Genomic DNA, 15,286 nt, shown 5'->3' with positions numbered 1-15,286 from the left:
GATACGTTATCAGATTTTTTAACTTACAAGTTTTAAAGTACAACTGTGTAACTTATATGTGTCAAGGTTCTTGGTAAAGTACACTCCTGAATAAATAATCCTGAGCATAATTAACTTATCACGTAAAATTGCAATATATAACAGCATAAAACTTTCAAACGAAACAACTGGTGCCAAAAAAGTTAGAATATTATTTTGATAACAATAGTTTTAAAATTTATGCTTGTTACTTAAAAAAAAAAAAACGATTATGCGATTCATTCTATACTTTTTTGATAGGTGGAGCAGCGTGTTCTTAAACGTCTGCGCATGTAGGCTACGGAGAGACGCAAATAAGCTTCCATGTAGCCTGGAGAGAGACGCTAATAAGGTTCTTTCTTCGTAAGTATCTCAAGAGCTAATGTGTTAATACTGTGGTTTAACTGATTGTAATGCCATATTTTTACACGATACTTCCATAATTGCTTAAGGAAAGAGGGAGTGGATAATGATAGTAACATATTCTCTCCCGTGAATTTTGTTTGATTTTAAAATAACAGTGCAGTGAATAGTTTTATATGTGAAAGGTCAGTTGAAGCTATCTATATATGTTCAGTGTTTCTGAGCAGCTGGTGACGGATTATTGACGTCATGTTCCCCGCCAAACCTCATGATGCAGGACCATGGCAACCATAAACTGGGTAGGCTATACTAGTTTGTGATTGGTCAACTCGATTCGCTATTTCTTCTCATTATCATATCGTAGCAGATTCCTTTCGGGAGACTGTGAGTCTTTTTTACTGTGTCGTTACCACTGGAGGAGAAAAGAAAAAAAAATTGGTACGCATCCACAGGATAACTGTGGACCTGATTTTGTGTGTGTGTGTGTGTGAGGGACTGTGTAGCAGGGGACGGCGGCCAGTGGTGACTTAAGCCGGTGTTCAATAGGTGTCACCGAACTGAGTAGTGTGTGAGGGGAAACCACGGACTGCTGCCGCCGCCATGGGGTGTGCTATGAGCGCCGAAGAGCGGGCGGCAATGGCCCGTAGTAGACAAATTGAGAAAAACCTGAAGGAGGACGGGATACAAGCTGCCAAGGATATAAAACTATTACTCTTAGGTAAGTCGCATCATCTGTATCGCATGGTGAAATTTCTTCGGTATAAGGTGTTAAAGGTAGCAAAATGCATATAAAAAAAGAACAGTATAATACTGTCTCTAAATGTGGTAGTAAATTAAAATAATCGTAATTCAGGATAAACAATTTATTACGTTTTTTTCATAATTACGTCAAGGATATCTGATGACGTAAACTCTCCGATATCTATTTTTATAGGTATTACACTCTTGCAAATACCCTGAACAAAGGGGCATGGTATAGAAAACAACAATGCTGATATATGTTTGAGTTATAACAAGCACTGTTTTTTGTTTTTTTCTCATTTACAGGTGCCGGAGAATCAGGGAAAAGCACTATTGTAAAACAAATGAAGTGAGTATTCAGAATGTTTGTTTGGTAGGAAATTATAACTAGCTAGACTTAAAAGTAGAATATTAAGAAAAGAAAAAAATTATAATAAACCTTGGTGTTGGGTGCGGTATGTAGTTAGTTAGGGCGTGGTCACACCATTAGAGCCGGACAAGTCTTTAACAAAGCCTACTTTGAGAGGCTTGAAGCCATAACACATTTTAAAATTGAAAATAGACGGTTTATCTTGATACTGTGGTCATCAGAATAATTTGGCGGAATCGTACGGAATTTTGTACCGAAAAAACCTAAGTAATACAACATTTATGGAACTAGGTTTTATCCCTGATGTTATTGCGCTGTGCGGTAATTACGAGTTTGATACGGGAAAATACCTAACAGGAATCTAGCATTATAAATCACAATGAACATTTATAGATAGAGAAGTGTATTAAGAAGTTGGTAACCAACATTTACTTTTCACTTAAAGTTCTGTCACGGAAACAGCTAAGCGATAAAGCCGGAGATGCCATCTTGGGTGAGTGAATAGAAATCGATCGAAAAGGCTGGCGCCATGTTAAAACGACGCCTAGAGAGTGGCTGCCCCGCAAGATGAGCGGGTATGGCCGTAAGGGACACCAAATAGTCGAAGCTGCAATGTTCTAACGAAGGGGACTTTTTGTGTGCTTCAATATCAAGTTTTTTTTTTCAAATGATGTATCGCGTCATTAATCTTTCTTGAGTAAATATTCTTATTTCACATATACCTTGTAGGGTTATTTTCACACACAACACAATAAGACTTTTCTTTTTGCTGTATTTATAAATTTCTGCGACTTTCTGAAAACATTTTCATAATATGCTTCTTCCGTTGTTTTTTTTTGCACTGGGCTGAGTCCCGAAAAAGAGCATAATTTGATCACATTATAATTAGTAATTAAATGTTAATCGACTTTACTAAATAAATTATATATTTTTTTCTTAAAAGAGAGGTTTGAATAATTATTTCGTGACATAGACAAATATTGATTTATTTTTCGAAAGCTTCAAGGTCGCAAAATCAGCAACCTTTTTGTTTTCGTATACCATTCATAGCGTCAGTTATTTTCAAAATAGAGTTGATAAACGTTAAGCCATTTACATTTTAGTTGTCAATAATATTTGCAATGTCACTCGCTATCTTTAGGCTTAAACTACCTGTGAATGGTTAGTTAGTAAACAAGCAAGATAACATAAAATTTATAACTAGTCTTAAAATAAATGATTTAGAAACAGCAAAAACTGTTATGAACGACTACACGAAGCAAGCGATTTTCAATCAGTATATACGAAATGAAAATCCTAGTTTCAGAAATTGGCTTCAAAAAATATTTCATACGCAATAGCTACAAATGATTTGTTTGTGGATTGTCACAGTGAAAACGTTAGATTACGAAAGGCTTCCTTAAATAGGCATTTATAAGCTGAAATGTATGGCTTATATTTAGCGAACTTCAGAGGCTACACTGTGAGTGATTGTATTTTTACGTCCTGTAGATTGTTTTGTATCATTTTATACATGACGCTTTTATTTTGTTCTATATTTTAAACGAACTTTAATATTCCACAAAAAACATTTTTTGTCGTTCTCATATGAATCGTCAGATTTTTTGTTACGTCGTCTTTGGGCCCGGCATGGCCAGGTGGGTTAAGGCGTTCGACGCGTAATCTGAGGGTCGCGGGTTCGAATCCCTGTCGCACCAAACATGCTTGCCCTTTCAGCCGTGGGGGCGTTATAAAGTTACGATCAATCCCACTACTCTTTGGTAAAAGAGTATCCCAAGAGTTGGCGGTGGGTGGTGGTGACTAGCTGCCTTTTCTCTAGTCTTACACTACAAGATTAGGGACGGCTAGCGCAGATAGCCCTCGAGTAGCTTTGTGCGAAATTCAAAACAAACAAACAAACTTCGTGTTTCGGTAAATGAACCTTTATTATATCTATTAAAGCTATACTTTAAAAAATATTCTGTTCCTTTTTTCACCCTTCAGTTGTTTTATAATTTACAAAAATACGGTATTAGTTTTATTACTGTATTTATCAATCTTATGTGATTTGAAGGGAACGTTTATGTAAGCAGTTAGTCATTGGTCTAATACACCTATTATTTGAATTACGAAGTGTGATTTGGCGAGACATTAGAATGTTCGAGGATATCTCGTAACTAAATTTTTAAACATTCGACTTTATGGATTATTAACAATAAATATTATACCAATAATTTAAATGTCACACATAATGCTTTCGTTATGAAGTAAAAGTGTCTCATGAGACGTTCGTCTAAATTTCACTCAGTATGTCAATCGTTTACCAACATTAAGTATCATCTGTATCTGTTTTGGTCAGTATTTATTGAGCGTCTTACACCCAGCAGTTTACTGCTTAGTGCTAAACGAGAGAGAGAGAAATAAACAAGTAAACACGATTTAAATTTGTGAAAAAAAAAGCGATATATGTATGCGGCTTAATACTTTTTTCATACCATACTCAAAGTAAAATCCGGTGTGTTTGAAATTTCGCGCAAAACTACAAATATTAAATAATGTTGGTAACTTTTGTGATGGGTAAAAATATAGGCTAGTCTATTAACCACGGGTAAGAAAATATTTGTCACACTATGAATTATTTTACTGTTTTAAAATAAACCAAACGCTTTCAGATACCTGCAATAAACTTTTTGATTACGAATTCTATACTTAAAGATTTTTGAGTTCAAAATATCTCGCTTACATGTATTTTCTTAAATGAACAGTGATGGAAGTAGATATTGATAATAACTTTTGAAACATTCAGGTTATAAGCTTTCTGAATGATTTGCGTGACAGAAAATTACGATTAAATAGCGCTACTTTTTACTGTTGACTACTTTAGGAACAAAAATTGATTGGCAAGAAAAACTCACAAAGAAATTTCAGCTTTTGTTAAAAATGTATCAAATAAATGTATGTTACTAATGTTATCAAGAGCTAGTAGAGTCATTACAATATTATATATATTTGTGGGAGTAACGGGGTTATCTAACCTAAATTGCATCAGAAAGTAGTTCAAGAACAAGATTAATCGTTGTCGTTACTACAGTTTTGCCTTAATTTGTAAATTTGCATGCGTGTGTTTTACACTTAAGAAGCCTAGATTTCACCAGTAAATAGCGTTTGCTATCCTCGTGGCTGCTCATACAGGTGCATTTCCTACAAAGCACGTGACTAAACCTGCACCCGCTTAATCCAATGCTACAGCTGTGCAGAATAAACCAGAACGAATGGAAAACATACCAAAGTCTTTGTTACATATCAAGCTATGTCATTTCAGATGTATTGATTGATATCGTCGTCTACCAAAATAGCTGTTCAAGTATTTCACGTCAGTTTTATCTATCAACGCACACAAATATTTCTTAGAAACTTCAACTTTATTAACGTATACACTTCATGGACGTTTTTAATCATAGAATCAAACATACTGAGTTCTAGTAAATTTCATCATGCAAGGTTGTTTCGAATTATATTTTCACTTTTCCCCCGAAAACTAAGTAAAGGTTAAAAGTATCATTGAATGTATTAGTATAATATAAAATCCACAGTTAATATGTATCGTAATATCAGGGAAAATCTTACATCTACTTGAGCGAAACAAAGACAATATCGCACGATTCTGACTTGCCCCTGTATAAAGTGTTAATCCTCGTAGCAAATGTAATGCGCAAAGAAGCGTACTTTACACGTTAACTTCCTAATTTAAAGAATTATTTTATAAAAAATAACATTTCAAAATATTTCGATTGAACAAACAGTGCACAGGTTTACCAACGTAAATCTCCAGTGAATTCTACATGTGTATATACATTTATTTAGTGAGTTAAAAAACAGAAAATAATAATAACAGTGGATAATTGTCAACATTTCCACGCATATTTCGTTTATACAACTAAAGTACAGGTTCTTTTAACACAAATTCCTTTGAATTAAACTGTACAAAATAACAATAATATTGTATAATTGTTTTAGAAGCGTTCACATTTGTGAGACAAAATAAAACGAGATTTTGAACGAATGTAAACATTTTAAACATCAGAAGAGCTTTAACTCTTCACAATAAAAGTTTTAAATAAAAAGATGAAAAATGATATTTGGGACTTTAAACATTCTATGCTTGAAAGATACTTTATTTTATTCAAAGTAAATAAAGATATTTTGGATAAAAATTAGTTTATCACATCTCACTTTATTATCAAATATTTAGTTTCCATTTATAGCTTGTTTCGAAATAACAGCTCAGTAACTTCAGAGGTAAGTTTGTTTCTACTGTTATTTTTGTATTTCACCAGTGTGAGTCCATGAGACGGCTGTATCTCATTACTTTCATGTGTACGAGTGAAAAAATATGTTTAAAGTTACTTTGTTAAATAGGCCCGGCATCGCCAGGTGGGTTAAAATGTTTGACTCGTAATCTGAGGTTCGCGGGTTCGAATCCCCGTCGCACTAAACATGCTCGCTCTTTCAGCCGTGGAGGCGTTATATGTGACGGTCAATCCCACTATTCGTTGGTAAAAGAGTAGTCCAAGAGTTGGCGGTGGGTGATGATGACTAGCTGCTTTCCCTCTAGTCTGACATTACAAATTAGGGACGGTCCTAATATAACCCTCGTGTAGCTTTGCGAGAAATTCAAAAAACAAACAAAACAAAACTTTGTTAAATTAAAATGTTTTGCGAGCTGTTAAGTATCTACCGCTCAAACCCATAACTTCGTTTACAATATTTTTACATTCTAAAAATTGCATGTTTTCTGCCTCAGTGACGTATGTGTTCTTTAAAAATCACTCATAATTACGAACAAAATTTACACGTACACATACAACTTACATTTATTTGAGCTATATATAGATTACTACTTGATGTAACAGTGTTTTACATAAGATACGCGTGACATCTTCAAAACATAATGGATTTATAACCTAAATTATGAGTTGACCAAACAACGACGAACAAAATAACAGCCATTCACATAAGAATATAAAATAAGTAAAATAAAGAGAGGATTTTGACCTTGTGTGGTGTGTGTATTTAGTTTTGTTCAAAGCCACTCAAGAGCAACTTATGTTCCTGATTTAGAAGTGATAAGACTAAAGGGAACACAAGTAATCAACACCACCCATCGCCAACGCCTGGACTACTCTAAATCGAATAGTGAGATTGATTACCACATAATAACGCTCTCAAGGATTAAATGGAAAACATAATAGTCAAGTAGAAATGAAAGTAAGTGGACAGAGACCGAATGGTTTAACATTTGTTCTGTTGGCTCGTTCTCGTCAAGAATGTGGTAATAATTAGATACATCAAAACTCACTTTACGTACACAAAATATGGACCATTTCTTGCAGTTTCTGACAACTTGTGGGTTAAAAACAACAAGTTTATTATTACTTAACGAACAGCATATAATATTTGTTAAAACTGGAAAGGTATGACGTAGGTTGCAAAGATTTTTTTAATTATTAAGTTTGTGTTTAATACTCACGTATAATACCTTAGCCATAGTGGTTTATTTCTGCTAATATTTCTGCAAATGGTATAATCGGATGCTGAATAGAAACATCGGAAGTTTGAATATTTAAAAAGTTCAGTTGTGACATTACTAGAAGTCGAATGCTTGTTTGTATTCAGTTTACTATTAGTCCCCTCCCCTAGTGGTTTAACGGTAAGTCTGCAGGCTTATAATTCTAAAAACCGGGTTTTTGATATTTGTGATTGGTACAGCACAAGTAACACTCTGTTTAACGAGAATGTAAAATACCCAGCACGGACAGGTGGTTAAGGCGCTCGACTCGGACTTACAATGCTAAAATTTTGGATTTGATTTATTTTGGTAGTTACAGAAGAGAGCTCATTGTGACTTCGCTTTCAAACAAATAAACAAGTAAAAAATGCACTCAATATGGCACTGCTTTACGTAACCCCAAATATTTATCACCCATTGTACCCGCCTGTGTGGTCTATCCTATTTGAAATACAGATATTTAAAAACAGATGAGTGTCGTGTAGTCCATAACGTATTTTTTTATAGAACAAAAAGGATAATTACAATAGTAGCAGTAAGTTGGAATAAGTAACCAAGAAAAGAAATTATAATACTAAGATTACGTAACTGCACGGGTTCGAATCCTGGTCGTACCAAACATGGGCATCCTTTCAGCCGTGGGGGTGTTATAATGTGACGGTCATCCCACTATTCGTTGGTAAAAGAGTAGCCCAAGAGTTGGCGGTGGGTGGTGATGACTAGCTGCTTTCCCTCTAGTCTTACACTGCTAAATTAGGGATGGCTAGCGCAGATAGCCCTCGAGTGGCTTTGCGCGAAATAAAAAAAAACAACAGCAAAGAAAACGTAAATGTAATAGTCGGTGTGATGAAAGTAATATACTACTTATTAGGAACTAGATATATTATGCTGCAAGTAAACTGGCACTGTGAATTTTTTACGAGTACTTTAACTTGGGCGTATTTTAACTGATAGGAATTGACTAATGATCAATATAAATAAAAAGTTGATACAGTGGTACCTCGGTTCTCGAACTTAATCCGTTCCAGAAGGCTGTTCGAAAACCGAATCAATTTTTCCTGTAAGGAATACTGTAAATTAAATTAATTCATTACAGATCTCCTAAAATTATGCATTATGAAGCATTTTAAGCAAACATATTGCTTATTTATACCTGTATAATAATACTTACATGCATAAAGTCAACCATAAAAACTATAAATACAATAAAAAAAACAATAAATGAAAATTTAACTGCACTTTACATGTGCTGAGGAGAGCTGATGGCGTAAGTGAGAGGTGGTGAGGAACGTGGAGAGTAGGAGGGTTATTATTGTTTGGAAGGAGAGTCACCTTCCATAAAAAAATCAGGTAACTCTCCTTCTGGGGTTCTTTCTCTTTTCTGTCTCTTTGCACTGCAACAACCTGCTTGAGACTCATTGGACCTATTTCTCACTAAAAACTTGTCTAATGAGGTTTGTTTCTGCCTGCATTTTAAAATGTTTCTGAAGTAAAACATGGCATTGTCATTGAAAAGGTTTATGCTGCGATTTGCTACAGCTTTGTCAGGGTGAAAATTTTCCACAAAACTTTGTAATTCTCTCCATTTTCTACACATTCCCTTGATTATTGAACTAGGAAGATCCTCCCTTCCCTCCTCCTCATCTGAAGATACTTCCTCAGTTGCCTTCTGTTGCTGCTCCTTCTGAAGGTCTTGGAGTTCTTCCTTGGTGAGCTCAGTGTTGTGGTCTTCCACCAACATCTCCACATCATCACCACTCACATTCAAGCCCATACATTTGCCTAGTGAGACAATATCCTCGACAACAGGCTCAGCCTCAAAGCCTTCAAAGTCTCTATCTGCTACTGAGTCTGGCCACAATTTCTTCCAGGCTGAGTTCATGGTCCTCAAAGACACTTCCCTCCAGGCTTTGTCTATAATTCTCAAGCAGTGGAGGATATTAAAGTGATTTTTTCAGAACTCTCTGAGGGTTAACTCTGTGTCAGAGGTCACTTCAAAGCACCTTTGAAACAGTGCTTTGGTACAGAGTCTCTTAAAGTTCGATCTGACCTACTGGTTTATGGGCTGAATGAGAGGAGTCGTGTTTAGGGGCAAGAGCTTCACCGTAATGAAACTGTACTCCTCCACCAACCCGTCCTCCAAGCCTGGGGGTGAGCAGGTGCATTGTCCATCACTTGAGTGTCAAGTGTTTTTCCGTGAGGTATTCTTTACACTTGGGGTAAACACTTCATGGACCCACTCCATAAAAAAATTGCCTGGTTACCCATGCTTTACTATTAGCCCTCCACATGACATTTAGTTTACTTCTCAGGACATTATTTTTCTTAAAAACCCTCGGGTTCTCAGTATGGTACGCAAGCAAAGGCTTAAGTTTTAAGTCCCCACTTGCATTACTACATAACAATAGAGTTAGCCTTTCATTCATTGGCTTGTGTCCTAACAGTAACTTCTCCTCCTCGGTGATGTAAGTCCTCTTTGGCATTTTCTTCCAAAAGAGGTCTGTCTCATCACAGTTGAACACTTGTTGGGGAATAAAACCCTCAGCTTCTACATAGCCCTTAAATTCCATAACAAATTTATCAACAACGTCTTTGTTAGAACTGGCACTCTCCCCATGTCTCACCACACTATGTATGCCACTTCTTTTCCTAAATTTTTCAAACCACCCCCTACTAGCCTTAAAGGTATCACTTGTATCAGCACTCCTTCCAGATGTGTTTTTCAGGTGGTCAGCATGCAACTGCTTTGTTTCCTCACAAATGATGGTCTCAGAAACGCTATCACCAGTTAACTGTTTTTCGTTTACCAAAATCAACAACAGTTTTTCTACCTCTTCCATTGTTTGTGATCTTTGTTTTGTAAGCACTGTCACTCCTTTTGCAACATCAGCTCCTTTGATGACCTCTTTATTTTTCAGTATGGTGCAGACTGTAGACTTCTCCATACCAAACTGTGTAGCAAGGTCAGACACGCGAACACCACTCTCATACTTCGCTATGAGATCTTTTTTCACCTCTATTGTGGCTCTAACAACTTTTCTTATTGGTTTGCAGCTTTCATTATCCTTCTTTGACCCCGTGGTGGCTTATTTAATCAGAATATTTAGAAAAAAAAAAAAGAAAAACGAGAACGTTCATAGCAGATTTTAGCGGGGGTGTGGACTGAGCGACAGGTGCGGGTAAAATGTTTCGGGCAAACTTGGCGTGGGCCGAAAATGGTCGAAGGGTCGTTCGGGTCATCAGTCGGGTTATTTCGGGGGTTCGGACCACGACAGCCAGCTTGGTTCGGGAACCGAGTTTATGTTCGACAACCGAGACATTTTTTTCTCAAACAATATGTTCGAAAACCGAATTGTTCGAGAAGGGAGTCGTTCGAGAACCGAGGTACCGCTGTATTGGTCACACTTTTAAAAAGCAGTCGATCCCACGTTGGGTAGAAAGTTAAAATAGTTTTAAAGAATATTTATCATATAATGTTGCTAGGAGTTTGTGGTTTCAAATGTGTTATTCTTGACAAAATTATTATACAATTTCGAGATTTGAAAGTCCCATTTTCTAAAAATTTAATTTGCACCAACAAGAACTTAAGGCCCACGTTACACTAAAAGGAAAGTTGTTAAAAATAATTCTTTCGTAAAATCTTTGTTTGTGTCTCTCAAAGTCAGAGAAGAAGTAACAGGATGAAGAAAATAAAGTGTCACGAAACAAGAAACGAATTATTTAATAGGTTTCAGTTACCACCAGTCAGTAAAATCGAAGTTGGATTAAATTATAAAATAACCATTTCTAAGAAACAGAAAGTTTTAGTGAATGCTGAAAAAAAGTTCTTATTAGTAATATGCCTAATGTATATCGAGTGTGTGTCTATCTATTATATGTTTGTTATTAAAAATAACAATTGAGAATTCGTTGGTGAAAGATTAGCCAAGAGTTGGCAGTGGGTGGTGAGGACTGCTGACTTCCTTCTAGACTTGCACTGCTAAATTAAGGATGGCGAGCGTAGATAATCCTTTCGTAGCTTTTCACTAAATTAAAAACAAAAAAATATGTGACGCAACGGGATGTCTGCGGACTTGCAACACTAGAAACCGAGTATCGATACCCGTGGTGGGCAAGCACAAATGGCCCATTGAGTAGCTTTCTGCTTGACCACATAATGCTAAGTATGTTCTGACAACCTTTTCCCCTCAAATTCATATTAAAAAAAGACTGAAAAGCGAAATATATTCATTATGATTTAAACACATCTGAAAACTTTATATTCCAGTAAAATACAATTAAACAATGAAAACATTTTTATCTATATATTTCAAAAAAAAGAAATGTTATTTTTGTAGGAATCAAACTAAAACATTTCTGAATTTTAAGCACAAAAATTCAGCTTCTCAAACGTCATTTCTTAGCGTCGTTTCCAAATATTTTCCGCTTTTTAAATATCTGAAGCTTTATTACAAGTCATTTGTGGCATCAACTTATCAAAAACGACCCTGCTTTTCGTTTTCCTTATTAACTTATCAAACATTATTTTAATAAGAAATATTCTATTATAATATAATTTGGTTTCCTAAAAATACACGGGCTGTTACAGTTGAGATTCTTTCGTGCGATGCTGTTATCACTGTTGTGAGGCAAACAACTGATTTTCGAATGATTGTGACATCATTTATAGACTAATAACAACATTTCTATAGATGGGAACCGAAGTTTTGTATTTTTAAGATTCCCTCTCTATATATGAAGATATCTGTTGTTGTTGCCTTATTTTCAATTCAAATATAACATCTTTAAATAGTGTCTCTGAGTACACCAATAAGGAGAAAAAGAGAATAAACAACAGACTTCGTCAAAACAATGAAGAAATGTTTAGGCAAACACAACAAAAAACAACAACTAAACAACAACAACTTCGGGCGCAAACTATGGTGTCGTCCTTAGCACTGGTAATTGTGGAATATTTTAGTAGTGTTCCAGATAAAATATATTAGTGTAAGTTAATATATTCACACAAACACACCTGCATACACATATATAGGTGTGTTGAAAATTGTTGATGTAGTTTTAGAAAAAAGCTGCCCAAATTATTACTTATTTCATTAAATTACGTAGCAAGTTATTTGGTTTAAAATCGAAGAGTAAAATGTTCATTTAAGTTTGTGATTGATTTAGAAGAACCTGTAATTTCGTATGTTTGTTTGGTTATTAAGCACAAAACCATACAATGAGTTCTATTCACCGCAGTTAACGAACTCTGAATTTTTGTACTCCAAAACCTCAAACTTGCCGCTGAGCCACCGGTTCAGTTTTTCCAATTTAAATTTTAATTACATTGTTTCATCTTAGTAAGTTTATAAGCTTGTAATGTAGTCATGCTTTTAAGTACGCGTTCCTGGGTTAATTGGATTTTGTAATAATCAGACAGATAATAAAAGCACTTGTGATTATACGTATTCTACAAGCCTACAAAGGTTTGTAAGCACACATTTCTCCGAGTCGATACAGTTTTCTCTTTCTAAAACGAAAGATTAACATAATATTTTTATTTTATTGTTTATCAGTAATGTCCGACACAATTCTCTCGAAGATAAATTCCGAAAGTGTACACAAGGAAACGAACCTATTAAAACAACTGTAGTGCAAAGTCGGGTTAAATTGAAAAGCTCACATGAACTGTGTTGTTCTACACAAGGAGTGTTTTTACAGCATCTCTAACAAACGGTAATCTTCAAACACGAATAGTAGCAATTTGTTACGAATAGAATGATTCCTTAAAATTAACTACTTTTAACCACTTGTTGATCATAGTGTGTTGAAAACCATTCAGTGATTTGTGTTTAAACTTTCGCATGGAGAGAGCTTTGATGTATAATATATGTAGTTCAAAGTTAGTATGTAGATAGATGTATTTATATATATAATCTATAGCGTATAATTTAATGATAGTTAAAGCTGGCCATATAATTATGAATCAAAAATATTCCAAGTATTATCAAGTTTGAGCTATCGACTATTTTTTCTAGTTTGTTGGAAGTTTTTTTTTTGGTATTAGGTGCACACGAGGCAATCGAAGTTCTTAATATAAAATTGTGTGCAGCGTTTATTGCTTTCTGTCCATTAGTGCCATAAGAAATGCTTTCGAATTAAGAGCAGCCTCAAAACTGCTAAAACGCTTCCAAGTAAAAAACAATATTCGTTTGAAGTATATCACACATACTTTGTTTATATAAATACACACACACACACAGTCCTATATATATATATATCATATTAATACACTGGGGTTTGTTTGTTTTTTTAAATTGAAACTTTGAAACATTACGATAAGAAGCCTGTACTTTCGAGTTGCGTGATAGATCTCATTATGTGTATGCAGGTCGATCCTTGATTATTGGAAAACTTTCGGGATAAAAATCCACATTCAAAGCGCCGGTTTACTAAGTGCTACTGAAAAGAAACGCGATTAATTTCATTTGAAACTGTTCGACTGGTCAACACTGTTTGGCTGTCTGCCACATCAAAAAGTTGCTACTTCGTTTAGCTCGATAACGGTCGATACTTCTTTGTTAACTTTCTGGTACTTACCTACTTGTGATGTTGCCCAACAACTAAGTTGCTGTGCAAACATGCTGCAGCAGTGCCTCTGGCGGAAAGGAACAAAGACGGATCAGATAAAGGATAAAGGAAGTACGTTTGTCGGAGAGATAATATATATACACGTATAGATGGATATAATTTGGGTTGTTCAAATAACATGTATTAAGAATTACTGATTTTAACAAATACACATTACTTCAGCAAAGCAAATTATTTCCATTATTATAACAGCCTCCCCTTCATTATTTTTCATAATGCTAACAATAAACGAGAAGACAAAAAGTTCGTGATCTATAATCCTATATAGAAACTGCCTCAATGATCTACGTAAGCGTAGTAGTAGTAATTTCTTCTTGAATTAATATAAATATATATATAACCAATACACCAACAAGATTTATCTGTGGATATATACAAATATAACAAAACGTAGTGTTAACATGTTGCTATATGTATATAACATAATTTTAACTGCTAATTATATATATATAACAAAACATAACATAATGTTAACATGCTGCTATATATATATATATATAACAAAACATAATATAATGCTAATATGTTTTGTATTATATATATATAAATATGTTTCAAGATCAATAAATATGTAATTACGAAATGCGAACTTTTACCGTAATTATGTAAGTTTAAAGTAAGCGAAGGTTGTTATCAATCATGAAACAATGAAAGTGGAAGTATATTAAAATGTAATACTAAAACGTGTAGAAAAAACATACTAACAGTGTTAGAAGTCTATATAGTCATGACTAGTTTTGTGTTAACTATCAAGATATATGAATTGTTAAAGATATTATTTTCTGGAAATTTTCTCGTAGCAAATTAGATAAAAGCTTGGTATTTCACTGGTATGGATAAAAGACTTATGTTATCATGTATGCATAAAGTGTGTTTTCTTATAGCAAAGCCACATCGAGCTATCTGCTGAGCCCACCGAGGGGAATTGAACCCTTCATTTTAGGGTTGTAAATCCGTGAACATACCGCTGTACTAACGGGGGGCACATGTATGCATAAATCAAGTATTTTACATTTAGGCTTAAAGTTACATGTTGTAGAACATATTTCGTTTTCAAATGTTTTCTTATTTGTGTTCGATTAGTGATCAGAACTTGACTTTTGTTTTCAGACGTTACACTTATATCTTATATCTCCTATTATTGTAAGTAGTGTGCGTGCAGACATAATCAATTTTAAGAACGTAATAGAGTTCATGAATATTTTCATTTTGATAGGTGATTATGAAAAATAATTATTACAAATCTGCATAGATGTATTAGGTTTCACACTTTAATAAATTAGCTTCTTCCATGAAGATTCTAAATTGTTTGTTTGTACTTAAGCACATTGGGCTATCTGTGCTGTGCTCACCACAGGTATTGAAATTCTGTTTTTTAACCTTGTAAGCCTTCAGAATTTTTTGGGGACTTCTTCAACAAAAACATTTATCCCTTCGGCGGAGCTCCCCAGTGGCTCAGCGGTATGTCTGCGGACTTACAACGCTAAAATCCGGGTTTCGATACCCGTGGTGGGCAGAGCACAGATAGCCCATTGTGTAGCTTTGTGCTTAATTGAAAACAACAACCTTCGGAGGAGAGGTAAAATTATTTTTTTTAATTTGGAGAATTACTTTTT

The 15,286-nt window shown here is 34.7% G+C and overlaps 1 protein-coding gene across 1 annotated transcript in view; it reads left to right on the top strand.

Moving 5' to 3' along the window:
* The first annotated feature begins 320 nt into the window (after nucleotides 1-320).
* LOC143256737 (guanine nucleotide-binding protein G(o) subunit alpha) overlaps nucleotides 321-15,286 on the top strand; it is a 93,297-nt gene continuing 78,331 nt past the window's right edge. The window contains exons 1-2 of the mRNA XM_076514352.1: nucleotides 321-1,099; nucleotides 1,429-1,471. Coding sequence (XP_076370467.1) covers nucleotides 982-1,099; nucleotides 1,429-1,471 — 161 coding nt within the window. The 5' untranslated portion in view covers nucleotides 321-981. The remainder of the gene's footprint in view (nucleotides 1,100-1,428; nucleotides 1,472-15,286) is intronic.

Source organism: Tachypleus tridentatus, chromosome 7 (assembly GCF_004210375.1).
Source record: "Tachypleus tridentatus isolate NWPU-2018 chromosome 7, ASM421037v1, whole genome shotgun sequence".
NCBI lineage: Eukaryota > Metazoa > Arthropoda > Merostomata > Xiphosura > Limulidae > Tachypleus > Tachypleus tridentatus.
Note: the sequence above shows the minus strand (reverse complement) of the source record. Positions and strands in the feature narration are given on the sequence as shown.